At 61.8% G+C, this 18,061-nt stretch overlaps 1 protein-coding gene across 1 annotated transcript; it reads right to left on the bottom strand.

Annotated features, from left to right (window-relative positions):
• Positions 1-3: 3 nt before the first annotated feature.
• LOC134173088 (copine-5-like) lies at positions 4-18,061 on the bottom strand (the record flags this gene model as incomplete). Its single annotated transcript, XM_062636787.1, has 19 exons — positions 17,948-18,061; positions 12,825-12,865; positions 12,705-12,751; positions 11,130-11,233; positions 10,241-10,280; positions 10,015-10,091; positions 9,845-9,904; positions 9,679-9,742; positions 9,337-9,440; positions 8,081-8,185; positions 4,341-4,382; positions 4,193-4,268; positions 3,918-3,971; positions 3,005-3,066; positions 2,798-2,844; positions 2,529-2,710; positions 2,298-2,425; positions 1,088-1,190; positions 4-69 (listed from the first exon to the last, which is right to left on the bottom strand). Coding segments are annotated over exons 1-19 (1,479 nt in total), but the record flags the coding sequence as incomplete, so codon positions are not given.

The following is an 18,061-nucleotide window of genomic DNA, read 5'->3' on the forward strand; positions in this document are numbered from 1 at the left end:
CCCCAACTCACCATCGAACTCGGCCTGGCCGACCCCCACGATGATGATGGACATGGGGAGCGCGGCAGCCTGGGGGGGACCCACACTGAGCTCAGGACTCCCCCCCCCCCCCCCCCACAGCACCCATGGGGTGTGAGACACCCACCCCACCCCCCCCCCATTGGAGAGCAGCATCGGCTTCATCACCCGGTGGGGGGGGAAGGTGGGGATGGAAGCCCCATGGCTTGGCAATGGTGGGATTCCTGTGCCTGGGATCGTGATGGGCATCCCAGAACCATGATGGGCATCCCGGGACCATGATGGGCATCCCAGGACCATGATGGGCATCCCGGGATCATGATGGGCATCCCGGGATCATGATGGGCATCCTGGGATCATGATGGGCATCCCGGGATCATGATGGGCATCCCAGAACCATGATGGGCATCCCAGGACCATGATGGGCATCCCGGGACCATGATGGGCATCCCAGAACCATGATGGGCATCCCGGGACCATGATGGGCATCCCAGGACCATGATGGGCATCCCGGGACCATGATGGGCATCCCAGAACCATGATGGGCATCCGGGGACCATGATGGGCATCCCGGGATCATGATGGGCATCCCAGAACCATGATGGGCATCCGGGGACCATGATGGGCATCCCAGAACCATGATGGGCATCCCGGGATCATGATGGGCATCCCGGGACCATGATGAGCATCCCGGGATCATGATGGGCATCCCGGAACCATGATGGGCATCCGGGGACCATGACGGGCATCCCAGAACCATGATGGGCATCCGGGGACCATGATGGGCATCCCAGGACCATGATGGGCACCCTGGGATCATGATGGGCACCCCACTCTTCAGCCACAACGAGTATTCCATGCCCTGGCCCATGATGGACATCCCAGGACCACCCCAATCCTGGGTGTCCTTCCCTCGGGATCTCAATGGGCATCCTGCAGCCAGGACCATGATGGGCACCCCACGCCTTGGCCATGATGCGCATCCCATGGGACCATCATTGCCCGGTCCACCCCGGCACCCCTGGGTGCTGCCCCCCCCCCCGCCTTGGGGGCACCCCGAGCCCCTCACGTTGACGATGGCCTCCTTGGTCTGCGCCATGTCCGAGATGACGCCGTCGGTGATGATGAGGAGCACGAAGTACTGGGAGCCATCGAGCACCGCGGCCGCCGCGCTGGGAGCGAGCGGTCAGGGGCCAGGGAGGGACCCGGGGTGGGCACAGCACCCGGACCCCATATCCTGTACCCACAGCCCATAGCCCACATCCCACACCCCATATCCTGTATCCCCTATCCATATACCATAACTCACATCCCATATCCCATTCCCCATATCCCATACCCCAGATCCCATATCCCATATCCCATATCCCATACCCCAGATCCCATATCCCAAACCCCATACACCATATCCCATATCCCACACCCCATACCCCATATCCCACACCCCATACCCCATATCCCCTATCCTATATCCCATACCCCATATCCCATACCCCCACACCCCATACCCCATATGCCATACCCAATATCCTGTATCCTATATCACATACCCCATATCCCGTATCCTGTATCCTATATCCCACACCATATATCCTATATCCCGTATCCTATATCCCACACCCCACATCCCATACCCCACATCCCATACCCCACACCCCACACCCCATATCCCATTCCCCACACCCCACACCCCATATCCCATACCCCATACCCCACACCCCATATCCCATACCCCACACCCCATATCCCACACCCCACACCCCATATCCCATACCCCACACCCCATATCCCATACCCCATATCCCATACCCCATACCCCATACCCCATACCCCATACCCCACACCCCACACCCCATATCCCACACCCCATACCCCATATCCCACACCCCATATCCCATACCCCACACCCCACACCCCATATCCCACACCCCACACCCCATAATAACCCCACACCCCATATCCCATACCCCACACCTCATAATAACCCCATACCCCATATCCCACACCCCATATCCCATACCCCATACCCCATATCCCATATCCCATACCCCATATCCCACACCCCACACCCCATATCCCACACCCCATACCCCATATCCCACACCCCATACACCATACCCCACACCCCACACCCCATATCCCATACCCCATACCCTATATCCGATATCCCATACCCCACACCCCATACCCCCACACACACACCCCACACCCCCCCCACCCCCTCACCCCATACCCCCCACACCCCCCACCCCACACCCCCCCACCCCCTCACCCCATACCGCGCCACGTGGTTGACGACGGGCGCGAAGTTGGTGGGCCCGTAGAGCTGGACGCGGCGCAGGCTGCGGTGATAGGCTTCCAGCACGCCCTCGATGCCGCTGCACGCCGGGTTCTCCGCATCCCCGTTCTGCAGCGCACGGATGCACCCCCCCCACATACACACACACACACCCCACCGGTGACGTCACCGCCTCCCGGCCCCATCCCGCCTCCCCACGGGAGCCCCTCACCAATGGGAACTCGTGGGACACGCGCCCATCCGGAGGGATCTTGGCCCCGAAGCCCAGCGCCGGGAACATCTTGTCGCTGTCGTAGTCCTGGATGATCTCCCCCACGGCCTTGAGGGCCATGGTGTAGGCGTTGAGCTGGTAGGGGCTCAGGTAGTGCAGGGACGTGGGTTGGGATGGGTTCCCTGTGTGGGGTTCGGGGCTCACATGGGCCCTGACACCCCATTAACACCCCACCGACACCACCACCATTGCGGCCTCCCACCCCTCACCGTTGGAGGCGGTGAAGTCGATGGCAACGGTGAAGTTGAGCTGGGTCCTGGTGAGGGCAATGGCACCATTGGGGGCTCCGTGTGTCCATGGGGTGAGGTCTGCCCCCCTCCACCCCCTGGCACACAGGGGAGGGATGGGACCCCCCCCCCACCCTGTCCATGGGGTGTGGATGGGGCCGGGTCATCAGCCCCCCAGCCCCGGCTCACCCGCCCCTGATGTAGTCCAAGAAGCTGGGGTCGGACTCCACCGAGAAGGACAAAAGAGTCACCTGCAGGGAGCGGTGTCACCACCGTCACCCCTCATGTCACCATCACCATCACCATCACCCTGTGTCACCGTCACCATCACCCTGTGTCACCATCACCCTGTGTCACCGTCACCATCACCCTGTGTCACTGTCACCGTCACCATCACCCTGTGTCACTATCACCATCACCCCTCTGTCACTGTCACCATCATCCCTGTGTCACCGTCACCATCATCCCTGTGTCACCATCACCATCATCTCTATGTCACCATCACCATCACTCTGTGTCACCATCACCATCACCCCCTGTCACCATCACCCTGTGTCACCGTCACCATCATCCCTGTGTCACCACCACCCTGTGTCACCACCACCCTGTGTCACCATCACTATCACCCCTCTGTCACCGTCACCATCACCCTGTGTCACCATCACCCTGTGTCACCATCACCATCACCCCTGTGTCACCGTCACCATCAATCACCCTGTCACCATCACCCTCACCCTGTGTAACCATCACCATCACCCTGTGTCACTGTCACCATCACCACTCGTGTCACCATCACCATCACCCTGTGTCACCATTACCCCTCATGTCACCATCACCCTGTGTCACCATCACCATCACCCCTGTGTCACCATCACCCCTCATGTCACCATCACCCTGTGTCACCATCACCATCACCCCTGTGTCACCATCACCATCAATCACCCTGTCACCATCACCCTCACCCTGTGTAACCATCACCATCACCCTGTGTCACCATTACCCCTCATGTCACCATCACCCTGTGTCACCATCACCATCATCCCTGTCACCATCACCCCCAGGTCACCATCACCCTTGTGTCACCATCACCCCCTGTCCTCACCGTGCCTGAGTTCAGGTACTTCTTCTTCTTCAGCTTCTTCTTGGGGTTCACCACCTGGGGGGGGGGAAAGGGGGAGCTGCAGCACCCCAGGGTGCAGGGGGGGTACAGGGGGGGTGCAGTGCAGAGATGCAGCACCCAGGGGTGCACACAGGGGCTGTGGCACTTGGGGACCGTAATGCCCATAGGGACCCAAGGGACCGCAACACCCATAGGTACAGCATGGGCACCACAGCACCCATGGGTACCCCATGGCACCCATGGGTGCCCTCGCTCACCTCGTACACGTTGAGGCCGTGCTCTCCCCGCGCCAGCTCGCGGTAGCTGGTGGTGAACTCCCCGATGAAGTCGTGGCTGTGGGTCAAGGGGGGGCCATGGGGTTGGGGGGCCGGGCTGGGGTGGGGGGGGGGTCACCCCAGGACTCACCTGCCAGAGCGGTCCCAGTCGTACACCTCCACCTTGATGCTCCTGCGGGACATGGGGGTCACACTGGTGACCCTGACCCACACCCAGGGGGTAGTGGGGTACCCATGGGCTCCTTTGTCACCCCCAGGCCCCTTTGTCACCCCATGGGCTCCTTTGTCACCCCATGGGCTCCTTTGTCACCCTATGGACCCCTTTGTCACCCCATGCGCCCCTTTGTCACCCCATAGGCTCCTTTGTCACCCCATGGACCCCTTTGTCACCCCCATGGGCTCCTTTGTCACCCCCATGGGCCCCTTTGTCACCCCCATGGGCTCCTTTGTCACCCCCAGGCCCCATTGTCACCCCCATGGGCTCCTTTGTCATCCCATGGACCCCTTTGTCACCCCATGGGCTCCTTTGTCACCCCATAGGCCCCTTTGTCACCCCATGGGCCCCTTTGTCACCCCCATGGGCTCCTTTGTCACCCCATAGGCCCCTTTGTCACCCCATGCGCTCCTTTGTCACCCCATGGGCTCCTTTGTCACCCCATGGACCCCTTTGTCACCCCCATGGGCTCCTTTGTCACCCCATGGACCCCTTTGTCACCCCATGGGCTCCTTTGTCACCCTATGGACCCCTTTGTCACCCTATGCGCCCCTTTGTCACCCCATGGGCTCCTTTGTCACCCCATAGGCCCCTTTGTCACCCCCATGGGCTCCTTTGTCACCCCCAGGCCCCTTTGTCACCCCATGGGCTCCTTTGTCACCCCATGGACCCCTTTGTCACCCCATGGGCTCCTTTGTCACCCCATGGGCTCCTTTGTCACCCCATGGACCCCTTTGTCACCCCCATGGGCTCCTTTGTCACCCCATGGACCCCTTTGTCACCCCATGGGCTCCTTTGTCACCCTATGGACCCCTTTGTCACCCTATGCGCCCCTTTGTCACCCCATGGGCTCCTTTGTCACCCCGTGGGCTCCTTTGTCACCCCCATGGGCTCCTTTGTCACCCCATAGACCCCTTTGTCACCCCATGGGCTCCTTTGTCACCCCCATGGACCCCTTTGTCACCCCATGGGCTCCTTTGTCACCCTATGGACCCCTTTGTCACCCCATGCGCCCCTTTGTCACCCCATAGGCTCCTTTGTCACCCCATGGACCCCTTTGTCACCCCCATGGGCTCCTTTGTCACCCCCATGGGCCCCTTTGTCACCCCCATGGGCTCCTTTGTCACCCCCAGGCCCCATTGTCACCCCCATGGGCTCCTTTGTCATCCCATGGACCCCTTTGTCACCCCCATGGGCTCCTTTGTCATCCCATGGACCCCTTTGTCACCCCCATGGGCTCCTTTGTCACCCCATAGGCCCCTTTGTCACCCCATGCGCTCCTTTGTCACCCCCAGGGGACCTTTTCCTCCTCCTCAGGCTCCTCTCATCCCCGTTGCCACAGCAACACCTGGTGATGCTGAGCCAGCACCAAGGTGACACCGCTGCGGGGGGGGGACACAGACACCCACAGCCCAGGGGTGGCTCATGGGGGGCTCTGGGGTGTCATTGAGATGTCATTGGGTGTCATTGGGTGTCTCTGGGGTGTCATTGGGTGTTATCAGGGTGTCATTGAGATGTCATTGGGTGTCATTGGGTGTCTCTGGGGTGTCATTGGGTGTTATTAGGGTGTCATGGGGTGTCTCTGGGGTGTCATTGGGTGTTATTAGGGTGTCATTGGGGTGTCTCTGGGGTGTCTCTGGGTCTTATTAGGGTGTCATTGGGTGTCATTGGGTGTCTCTGGGGTGTCATTGGGTGTTACCAGGGTGTCATTGAGATGTCATTGGGTGTCATTGGGTGTCTCTGGGGTGTCATTGGGGTGCCTCTGGGGTGTCTCTGGGTTGTCATTGGGTGTTATTAGGGTGTCATTGGGGTGTCTCTGGGGTGTCTCTGGGTTGTCATTGGGTGTTATTAGGGTGTCATTGGGTGTCTCTGGGTGTCTCTGGGGTGTCATTGGGTGTTATTAGGGTGTCATTGGGTGACTCTGGAGCGTCATTGGGTGTCTCTGGGGTGTCATTGGGTGTTATTAGGGTGTCATTGGGGTGTCTCTGGGGTGTCATTGGGTGTTATTAGGGTGTCATTGGGGTGTCTCTGGGGTGTCATTGGGTGTTATTAGGGTGTCATTGGGTGACTCTGGAGTGTCATTGGGTGTCTCTGGGGTGTCATTGAGTGTTATTAGGGTGTCATTGGGGTGTCTCTGGGGTGTCTCTGGGGTGTCTCTGGGTGTTATTAGGGTGTCTCTGGGGTGTCATTGGGTGTCTGGATGCCATGGGATGCCATTGGGGTGCCATTGGCTGTCACGGGATTGTCATTGGGTGTCTTGGGGTGCCATTGGGGTGCCATTGGGTGTCATTGGGTGTCTCTGGATGCCATCGAGTGTCATTGGGGTGCTATTGGCTGTCGTGGGATTGTCATTGGGTGTCTTAGGGTGACATTGGGGTGACTCTGGGGTGTCATTGGGCTGTCATTGGCTGTCACTGGGGTGCCATTGGCTGTCATGGGGTTGTCATTGTTTGTCCTGGAGTGCCATTGGGGTGTCATTGGGTGCCATCAGGTGCCATTGAGGTGTTATTGGGCACCATTGGGTGCCATTGGGGTGCAGTTGGGTGCCATTGGCTGTCATTGGCTGTCACTGGGGTGCCATTGGCTGCCATGGGGTTTTCATTGGTTGTCTTGGGGTGCCATTGGAATGTCATTGGGTGCCATCAGGTGCCATTGAGGTGCCATTGGGATGTCACTGGCTGTCATTGGGGTGCCATTGGGTACCATTGGGTGTCATTGGCTGTCATTGGGGTGCCATTGGGGTGCCATTGGCTGTCATTGGGTGCCATTGGGTGCCATTGGGGTGTCACTGGCTGTCATTAGGGTGCCATCGGGTGCCATTGGCTGTCATTGGGGTGCTATTGGCTGTCATTGGGTGCCATCGGGTGCCATTGGGTGCCATTAGGGTGCTATTGGCTGTCATTGGCGTGTCACTGGGTACCATTGGGTGTCATTGGCTGTCATTGGGGTGCCATTGGCTGTCATTGGGTGCCATCGGGTGCCATTGGGGTGTCATTGGGGTGTCATTGGGTGCCATTGGGGTGTCATTGGGTGCCATGGGGTGCCATGGGGTGCCATCGGGTGCCATTGGGTGCCATTGGGGTGCCATCGGGTGCCATCGGGTGCCATTGGGGTGCCAGTGGGTGCCATTGGGGTGCCATCAGGTGCCATTGGGTGCCATTGGGTGCCATTGGGGTGACATCGGGTGCCATCAGGTGCCATTGGGGTGCCATCAGGTGCCATTGGGTGCCATTAGGTGCCATTGGGTGCCATCGGGTGCCATTGGGGTGCCATTGGGTGCCATTGGGGTGCCATCGGGTGACATCGGATGCCATTGGGGTGCCATCAGGTGCCATTGGGGTGCCATCGGATGCCATTGGGGTGCCATCGGGTGCCATCGGGTGCCATTGGGTGCCATTGGGGTGCCATCAGGTGCCATTGGGTGCCATTGGGTGCCACTGGGGTGCCATTGGATGCCATTGGATGCCATTGGGTGCCATTGGGGTGCCATCGGATGCCATTGGGGTGTCATTGGATGCCATCGGGTGCCATTGGGGTGCCATTGGGTGCCATTGGGTGCCATCGGGTGCCATTGGGTGCCATTGGGTGCCATTGGGTGCCATTGGGGTGTCATTGGGGTGCCATAGGGCACCACTGCATGCCGCGCCGGCGCTCACCGGTCGGGGTCTCCGTTGCAGAGCGCTCGCACGGGGATGTCGAACGCTGCCCACACCGGGGCCAGCGTCTGCCGCGCCACCTCCGTGCGGTGGCAGATGGTGAACCTGGGGGGGGGCACCGCGGTCACCCCATGGTGGTGACCAAACACCCCCCCCCCCCCATCCCCATAGAGACCAGCCCAGGGCACCCCCAGCCTGAGCTGCCCATGGGGACTGGGGGGCGGGCACAGCCGGGGAACCTGGGATGGATTTGGGGTGTCCTGGGATGGGGTCCAGGGGGGTCCCAGGATGGGTTTGGGATGTTCCGGGACGGGTTTGGGGGTCTTGGGATGGGGTTCAGGGGGTCCCTGGGATAGAGGTTCAGGGGGTTCCAGGAGGGGGTTCAGGAGGTCCCGGGATGGGGTTTGGGGGGTACCAGGATGGGATTTGGGGGTTCCCGAGATTGGGCTCGGAGGGTTCCAGGATGGGGTTTGGGGGGTCCCGGGATGGGGTTTGGGGGGTACCAGGATGGGATTTGGGGGTTCCCGAGATTCGGTTCAGGGGGGTCCTGGGACAGGCTTGGGGGGTCCCAGAATGGGGTTTGGGAGGTCCCGGCATGTGGTTCAGGGGGTTCCAGAATGGGGTTTGAGGGTCCCTGGATGTGATTCAGGGGGGTCCTGGGATGGGTTTGTGGGGTCCCAGGATGGGGTTTGGGGGAGTTCCGGGATGGGTTCAGGGTGTCCCGGGATGGATTTGGGGGTCCTGGGATGGGGTTCAGGGGGTCCCAGGATGGGGTTTGGGATGTTCCAGGATGGGTTTGGGATGTTCCAGGATGGGTTTGGGATGTTCCAGGATGGGGTTTGGGATGTTCCAGGATGGGGTTTGGGATGTTCCAGGATGGGGTTTGGGGGTTCCGGGATGGGTTTGGGATGTTCCGGGATGGGGGTTGGGATGTTCCAGGATGGGTTTGGGATGTTCCGGGATGGGGTTTGGGATGTTCCAGGATGGGGTTTGGGATGTTCCGGGATGGGGTTTGGGATGTTCCGGGATGGGGTTTGGGGTTCCGGGATGGGGTTTGGGGTTCCGGGATGGGTTTGGGATGTTCCAGGATGGGTTTGGGATGTTCTGGGATGGGGTTTGGGGGTTCCGGGATGGGGTTTGGGATGTTCCAGGATGGGTTTGGGATGTTCTGGGATGGGGCTTGGGGTTCTGGGATGGGTTTGGGATGTTCCGGGATGGGGCCCCGGGGGGTGGCGGTGTCTCGGGGGGTCCCTCACGTCCCGTCCTCGTTGCTGCGGTAAAACACCAGGAAAGGGTCGGATTTGCCAAAGAAATCCTTCTTGTCCAGTTTATTGGCACAGAACTGCAGCGTGGCCACGTCCTGGGGGGGGGACACACGGAGTTTGGGGGTGTCATTGGGTGCCACCCCCTTGGGGACACTGCAGGATGGGGGGCGGGCAGAGGGACACCAGCCCCATGGGCCAGGTGAGCCCTGAGCATCCTCTTCCTCTCTAAGGGGGCTCAGCCCCACACACACAATGGGGGTGTCCCCGTCCCCCCCCCACACACAATGGGGGTGTCCCCGTCCCCCCCCCATTGTCCCCAATGCTGGCTCTCACCCGGCAGTTGCCCAGCTCCTCAGCCAGGACAATGATGGTGCCGCAGCTCTTCCCGGGAATGCCGCTGCCGGGGGGTGTGGGGGGTGTGTGGGATATATGGGGGGGTTGTTGGGGGGCACACACACAGTGACCCCCCCCCCCAAAGATGGGAGACCCCCAAACTCACCCATTGGAGAGCGCCGGAGCTGGTTTCCTGCGCCGGGAATGGGCGGTGGCAGCGGCCATCCTGTGGGGACACCCCGGGGTAATCCCATGGGAATGGGGAGGGGAGGGGGGGTGAGGGGTTCCCCATGGGAATGGGGGGCACATGGGGACACTGGGGGGGGGGGGGCTCACGTCAGCGGCTTCTCGAGGCGGCCGCCGGCAGAGCCCACGATCTCACCCAGGGTGCAGAAGGTTTGGCCCAGGAAGTCCTGCAGGGGACCGGGATCAACGGGGACCGGGATCAACGGGGACCAGGATCAACAGGGACCGGGATCAACGGGCACCGGGATCAACGGGGACCGAGCCTGTCCCATCCCATCCACAGGGAATGGGGGAGCGGGGCCAGGCCCCCACGCACGTGCTTGGAGAGGTCGGGGCTCTTGGAGTCCACATCGTACCTGGGGATGGAGCAGGGACCGTGGCAGCGGGGACAGGGATGGGGATGGAGACAAGATGGGGATGGGGATGGGATAGGCATGGGATGGGGATGGGATCAGACAGGGAGGAGACTGCGATGGGATGGGATGGGGATGCGTTTTGATGGGATGGGATGGGATGGGATGGGGACGGGATGGGGACAGGGATGAGGATAGGATGGGGATGGCAGGGGATGGGATGGGGACAGGGATGGGGATGGAGACAAGATGGGGATGGGGATGGGATGGGAATGGGTTGGGGATAGGATGTGGGCAGGGATGGGGATGGGATGGGGCAGGGAGGAGACTGGGAGAGGATGGGATGGGGATGGGATGGGTTTTTATGGGATGTGGATGTGATGGGGACAGGGATGTGATGGGATGGGGATGGAATGGGATGGGATGTGGATGTAATGGGGGCAGGGATGTGATGGGTTGGGGATGGAATGGGATGGGATGTGGATGTGATGGGATGTGGATGTGATGGGGACAGGGATGTGATGGGATGGGGATGGAATGGGATGGGATGTGGATGTGATGGGGACAGGGATGCGATGGGCTGGGGATGGAATGGGATGGGATGTGGATGCGATGGGGACAGGGATGTGATGGGCTGGGGATGGAATGGGATGGGATGGGGATGTGATGGGGACAGGGATGCGATGGGCTGGGGATGGAATGGGATGGGATGGGGATGTGATGGGGACAGGGATGTGATGGGATGGGGATGGAATGGGATGGGGATGGAATGGGATGGGATGTGGATGCGATGGGGACAGGGATGCGATGGGCTGGGGACGGGCTGGGCTATGATGGGCTGCGGGCACTCACAGGTCGAAGCGCAGGTTCTGCTTCTCCTCGAAGAAGTAGTCGAGGACGAACTTGTGCAGGAAGTCGGGGTTCAGGGAGTTGTCGATGACCTCGGTGCGGCCGAACTGGGGACGGGGACATGGGGACACCGGGGGGGCTGGAGCGGGGGCCGGGGCCACGTGTGACAGGGGCAGGAGGGCCCAGGTGCCCCATTGTCCCCGCTGGGGCCGGCCCCGAGCCCTGCCCGCCCCCCCCCGCCCATAGCGCCCAGAGCCCGCAATTAACCAGAGGCTTAATTACAGCCTGCGGGGGGGGCGGGAGGCAGCGGGGGGGGGCCGCGGCACCCGGGTGTCCCTGAGTGTCCCCTCCCTGCGTGCAGCCAGGCTGAGAGCTGATTGGCCGCCTGCCTGCCTGCTGACAGCTGATTGGTCACCTGTGCGGCACCCCAATCTGATCCCCAGTGTGCTGATTGGCTGGATGGCTGCACCCCAGAAAGCTGATTGGCCAGCACCTCAGCAAGCTGATTACTCATTGGTGATTGATTAGCAGACTGGCACCCCAACATGCTGATTGGCTGGCTGGCCAAAATCTAACGTGATCATTGGCCAGACCACCAGTGTTGATGGCACCCCAACATGCTGATAGTTTGTCATCTAACACGCTGATTGGCTGGTTGGCCAGCACCCCAACATGCTGATTGGCCATGACCTCAACATGCTCATGATAGGCCAGCTGGCTGGCACCCCAACATGCAACTTCCTGTGCCAGCTGTCCACTACTCATCATCCATCCATCATCTTTCATCCACCCATCCATCATCCATCCATCATCCATCCATCATCCATCCATCATCCATCCATTCATCCATCCAACATCCATCCATCATCCATCCATCATCCATCCATCATCCATCCATCATCCATCCATGCATCATCCCTCCATCATCCATCCATGCATCATCCATCCATCATCCATCCATGCAACCACTCCATGCATCCATCCATCATGCATCCATCATCCATCCATCATCCATCCCTCCATCATCCATCCATCCATCCATCCATCCATCCATCCATCCATCCATCCCTCATCCATCCATCATCCATCCATTCATCCATCCATCATGCATCCATCCATTCATCCATCCATCATCCATCATCCATCCATCCATCATCCCTCCATCATCCATCCATGCATCATCCCTCCATCATCCATCCATGCATCATCCATCCATCATCCATCCATGCAACCATTCCATGCATCCATCCATCATGCATCCATCATCCATCCACCCATCCATCCATCCATTCATCCATCCATCATCCATCCCTCCATCATCCATCATCCATCCATCCATCATCCATCCATTCATCCATCCATCCATCATCCATCCATCCATCATCCATCCATCATCCATCCATCCATATCCATCTATCCATCATCCATCCCTCCATCATCCATCCATCCATGATCCATCCATGATCCATCCATCCATCATCCATCCATCCATCCATCCATCCATCCATCCATCATCCATCCATCCCTCATCCATCCTTTCACCCATCCATCCCTTCTTCCCTCCCTCTGGACACTCACCTCCAGCCACTGCCGGCTGCCGGGGCGCTGGATGTACAGGACACAGACTGGGGGGAGCGAGCAGAGGGTCGGGGGGGGGGCACCGTGACCCCCAACACCCCTGACCCCCCCAGCACTCACGTGGGTCCGACTTGGAGAAGGTGTCCTTGTCCAGGAGCTGCCTGTGGGAATGGCACAGGGAGAGCGCGGCTGTGAGCGGGGTGTGAGTTGGGTGTGAGCCGGGTGTGAGCGGGGTGTGAGCGGGGTGTGAGCTGGGTGTGAGCCTGGTGTGAGCGGGGTGTGAGGGGGGTGTGAGCTGGGTGTGAGCTGGGTGTGAGGGGGGTGTGAGTTGGGTGTGAGCCGGGTGTGAGCTGGGTGTGAGCCTGGTGTGAGTGGGGTGTGAGGGGGGTGTGAGCGGGGTGTGAGCGGGGTGTGAGCTGGGTGTGAGCTGGGTGTGAGCCTGGTGTGAGCGGGGTGTGAGGGGGGTGTGAGCTGGGTGTGAGCTGGGTGTGAGGGGGGTGTGAGTTGGGTGTGAGCCGGGTGTGAGCTGGGTGTGAGCCTGGTGTGAGCTGAGGGGGGGGTGAGCGGGGTGTGAGCGGGGTGTGAGCTGGGTGTGAGCGGGGTGTGAGCTGGGTGTGAGCTGGGTGTGAGCGGGGTGTGAGCTGGGTGTGAGCTGGGTGTGAGCTGGGTGTGAGGGGGGTGTGAGGGGGGTGTGAGCTGGGTGTGAGCGGGTGTGAGCGGGGTGTGAGCCGGGTGTGAGCTGGGTGTGAGCTGGGTGTGAGCCGGGTGTGAGCTGGGTGTGAGCTGGGTGTGAGCCTGGTGTGAGCGGGGTGTGAGGGGGGTGTGAGCGGGGTGTGAGCGGGGTGTGAGCTGGGTGTGAGCTGGGTGTGAGCGGGGTGTGAGCTGGGTGTGAGCTGGGTGTGAGCGGGGTGTGAGCTGGGTGTGAGCTGGGTGTGAGGGGGGTGTGAGGGGGGTGTGAGCTGGGTGTGAGCGGGGTGTGAGCTGGGTGTGAGCTGGGTGTGAGGGGGGTGTGAGCTGGGTGTGAGCTGGGTGTGAGCGGGGTGTGAGCTGGGTGTGAGCGGGGTGTGAGGGGGGTGTGAGGGGGGTGTGAGCTGGGTGTGAGCTGGGTGTGAGCCGGGTGTGAGCTGGGTGTGAGCTGGGTGTGAGCCTGGTGTGAGCGGGGTGTGAGGGGGGTGTGAGCTGGGTGTGAGCTGGGTGTGAGGGGGGTGTGAGTTGGGTGTGAGCCGGGTGTGAGCTGGGTGTGAGCCTGGTGTGAGTGGGGTGTGAGGGGGGTGTGAGCGGGGTGTGAGCGGGGTGTGAGCTGGGTGTGAGCGGGGTGTGAGCTGGGTGTGAGCTGGGTGTGAGCGGGGTGTGAGCTGGGTGTGAGCTGGGTGTGAGCTGGGTGTGAGGGGGGTGTGAGGGGGGTGTGAGCTGGGTGTGAGCGGGGTGTGATCCGGGTGTGAGCTGGGTGTGAGCGGGGTGTGAGCCGGGTGTGAGCTGGGTGTGAGCTGGGTGTGAGCCTGGTGTGAGCGGGGTGTGAGGGGGGTGTGAGCGGGGTGTGAGCGGGGTGTGAGCTGGGTGTGAGGGGGGTGTGAGGGGGGTGTGAGCTGGGTGTGAGCTGGGTGTGAGCTGGGTGTGAGCTGGGTGTGAGGGGGGTGTGAGTCTGGGGTGTGAGCTGGGTGTGAGCTGGGTGTGAGCGGGGTGTGAGCTGGGTGTGAGCGGGGTGTGAGGGGGGTGTGAGGGGGGTGTGAGCTGGGTGTGAGCTGGGTGTGAGCCGGGTGTGAGCTGGGTGTGAGCTGGGTGTGAGCTGGGTGTGAGGGGGGTGTGAGTTGGGTGTGAGCTGGGTGTGAGGGGGGTGTGAGGGGGGTGTGAGCTGGGTGTGAGCCGGGTGTGAGCGGGGTGTGAGCGGGGTGTGAGCGGGGTGTGAGCTGGGTGTGAGCTGGGTGTGAGCGGGGTGTGAGCCGGGTGTGATCTGGGTGTGATCTGGGTGTGAGCTGGGTGTGAGCTGGGTGTGAGCTGGGTGTGAGCGGGGTGTGAGGGGGGTGTGAGGGGGGTGTGAGCTGGGTGTGAGCTGGGTGTGAGCCGGGTGTGAGCGGGGTGTGAGCGGGGTGTGAGCCGGGTGTGATCTGGGTGTGATCTGGGTGTGAGCTGGGTGTGAGCTGGGTGTGAGCTGGGTGTGAGGGGGGTGTGAGTTGGGTGTGAGCTGGGTGTGAGGGGGGTGTGAGCTGGGTGTGAGCCGGGTGTGAGCTGGGTGTGAGCTGGGTGTGAGCTGGGTGTGAGGGGGGTGTGAGCCGGGTTTGAGCTGCGTGTGAGGGGGGTGTGAGCTGGGTGTCAGCTGGGTGTGACCAGGGTGTGAGCCGGGTGTGAGCTGGGTGTGAGCCGGGTGTGAGCTGGGTGTGAGGGGGGTGTGAGGGGGGTGTGAGCTGGGTGTGAGGGGGTGTGAGCCGGGTGTGAGTTGGGTGCATTGCGTTGTATTGGGTCCATGCTCTGTGCTGGGGGGGTCCCAGCTGGATCCATCCCATGTCAGGGGGTGTCACAACCACGGTGACACGTGTCAGGTGCACATCCATGGTGACACGTGTCAGGGTGCACATCCATGGTGACACGTGTCAGGGTGCACATCCATGGTGACACGTGTCAGGTGCACATCCATGGTGACACGTGTCAGGCTGCACATCCATGGTGACACGTGTCAGGGTGTCATATCCATGGTGACACGTGTCGGGGTGTCACAACCACGGTGACACGTGTCAGGTGCACATCCATGGTGACACGTGTCAGGGTGCACATCCATGGTGACACGTGTCAGGGTGCACATCCATGGTGACACGTGTCAGGTGCACATCCATGGTGACACGTGTCAGGCTGCACATCCATGGTGACACGTGTCAGGGTGTCATATCCATGGTGACACGTGTCGGGGTGTCACATCCACGGTGACACATGTCAGGGTGTCACATCCATGGTGACACGTGTCGGGTGCACATCCATGGTGACACGTGTCAGGGTGTCACATCCATGGTGACACGTGTCGGGTGCACATCCATGGTGACACGTGTCAGGGTGTCACATCCATGGTGACACGTGTCAGGGTGTCACAGCCATGGTGACACGTGTCAGGGTGTCACAACCACGGTGACACGTGTCAGGGTGCACATCCATGGTGACACGTGTCGGGGTGCACATCCATGGTGACACGTGTCGGGGTGTCACATCCATGGTGACACGTGTCAGGGTGCACATCCATGGTGACACGTGTCGGGGTGTCACATCCATGGTGACACGTGTCGGGTGCACATCCATGGTGACACGTGTCAGGGTGTCACAGCCATGGTGACACGTGTCAGGGTGCACATCCATGGTGACAAGTGTCAGGTGCACACCGTGTACCAGGGGTGCAGTTGGGGGGTCCCTGCTCCTTGTTCCCCCCCCTGCAGCACCCAACCCCCAGGATTCTCTCTGCTCCCACTGGGAAGGGATGGGAGCAGCCACAGGAGCTGCTGGGGGGGGCACCCGGAGCAGTTGGGAGCACCCAGCATGGCCGGGGGGGACCCCCATAACCCGGCCCCTGGGGTGCCCCCTCGTGGCACCCCCTGTCCCAAGTTCCCCCCCCCCGTGCCTCCCTCCTCCTTCCCAGTGCCCCCCATTCCTCCCATTGCTTTCCCCAGTGCTTCCCACAGCTCCCACACCCTCTCCCAGTGCCCCCAGTGCCCCCCCAGAGTCCCCCATTTGCCCCAGTGCATCCCCCAGTGTTCTCCACTCTCCCCAGTGCCCCCACCTCTGAGTGCTCACAGGACCCAGGTCCCCCTGTGCTTCCCAGTGCCCCCCATTGCACCCCAGTGTCCCCAGTACCCCTCACTCCCCCCACTGAACCCCAGTGCTTGCCAGTACTCCCAATGCCCCCCATTGCAAACCAGTGCTCCCAGTGTCCCTCCGTGCTTCCCAGTGCCCCCACTGCCCCCCACTGCACCCCAGTGCTGCCATTACACTCCAGTGCTCCCACTCCCCCCATTGCACCCCAGGGCTCCCAGTGCCCCTCCGTGCTTCCCAGTGCCCCCCATTGCACCCCACTGCTCCCAGTGCCCCCCATTGCACCCCAGTACCCCCCCATTGCACCCCAGTGCTCCCGGTGCCCCCCATGTGCTTCGTCGTGCTCCCACTCCCTACATTGCATCCCAGTGCTCCCAGTACCTCCCACTCTCCCCATTGCAACCCATTGCTCCCAGTACCCCCCGTGCTTCCCAGTGCCCCCATTGCACCCCATTGCTCCCAGTACCCCCCGTGCTTCCCAGTGCCCCCATTGCACCCCAGTGCTGCCATTACACTCCAGTGCTCCCACTCCCCCCATTGCACCCCAGTGCTCCCAGTGCCCCTCCGTGCTTCCCAGTAACCCCCATTGCACCCCACTGCTCCCAGTGCCCCCCATTGCACCCCAGTACCCCCCCATTGCACCCCAGTGCTCCCGGTGCCCCCCATGTGCTTCATCGTGCTCCCACTCCCTACATTGCATCCCAGCGCTCCCAGTACCCCCCGTGCTTTCCAGTGCCCCCATTGCACCCCAGTGCTCCCAGCACCTCCCACCCTCCCCATTGCACCCCATTGCTCCCAGTACCCCCCGTGCTTCCCAGTGCCCCCGTTGCACCCCAGTACCTCCCACTCTCCCCATTGCACCCCATTGCTCCCAGTACCCCCGTGCTTCCCAGTGCCCCCGTTGCACCCCAGTACCTCTCACTCTCCCCATTGCACCCCAGTGCTCCCAGTACCCCCGTGCTTCCCAGAGCCCCCGTTGCACCCCAGTACCTCCCACTCTCCCCATTGCACCCCAGTGCTCCCAGTACCCCCCGTACTTCCTAGTGCCCCCATTGCACCCCACTGCTCCCAGTACCTCCCACTCTCCCCACTGCACCCCATTGCTCCCAGTACCCCTCGTGCTTCCCAGTGCCCCCATTGCACCCCACTGCTCCCAGTACCCCCCGTGCTTCCCAGTGCCCCCGTTGCAGCCCAGTGCTCCCAGCACCCCCCGTGCTTTCCAGTGCCCCCATTGCCCCCCATTGCTCCCAGTACCCCCTGTGCTTCCCAGTGCCCCCATTGCCCCCCATTGCTCCCAGTACCCCCCGTGCTTCCCAGTGCCCCCATTGCACCCCAGTACCTCCCACTCTCCCCATTGCCCCCCATTGCTCCCACTCCCCCCCCCGGCACCCCACGGCCCCCGCTCCCCCCCCCCCCGCTCCCACCCCCGGCTGTTCCCCGCTCCCCCCCGGTACCTGCAGGACACCGTGAGCTCCACGCGCGTGGCGGGCCCGGGGTCGCTGCCGGCCTCGGGGCTCCCCAGCCCCGCCATGGCGAGCGCCGCGTCCCGCTCCGGGCACCGGGCACCG

This window comes from Pezoporus occidentalis, unplaced genomic scaffold, assembly GCF_034315485.1.
Source record: "Pezoporus occidentalis ecotype Australia unplaced genomic scaffold, CSIRO_AGI_Poc_V1 ctg497, whole genome shotgun sequence".
NCBI classification, from domain to species: Eukaryota; Metazoa; Chordata; class Aves; order Psittaciformes; family Psittacidae; genus Pezoporus; species Pezoporus occidentalis.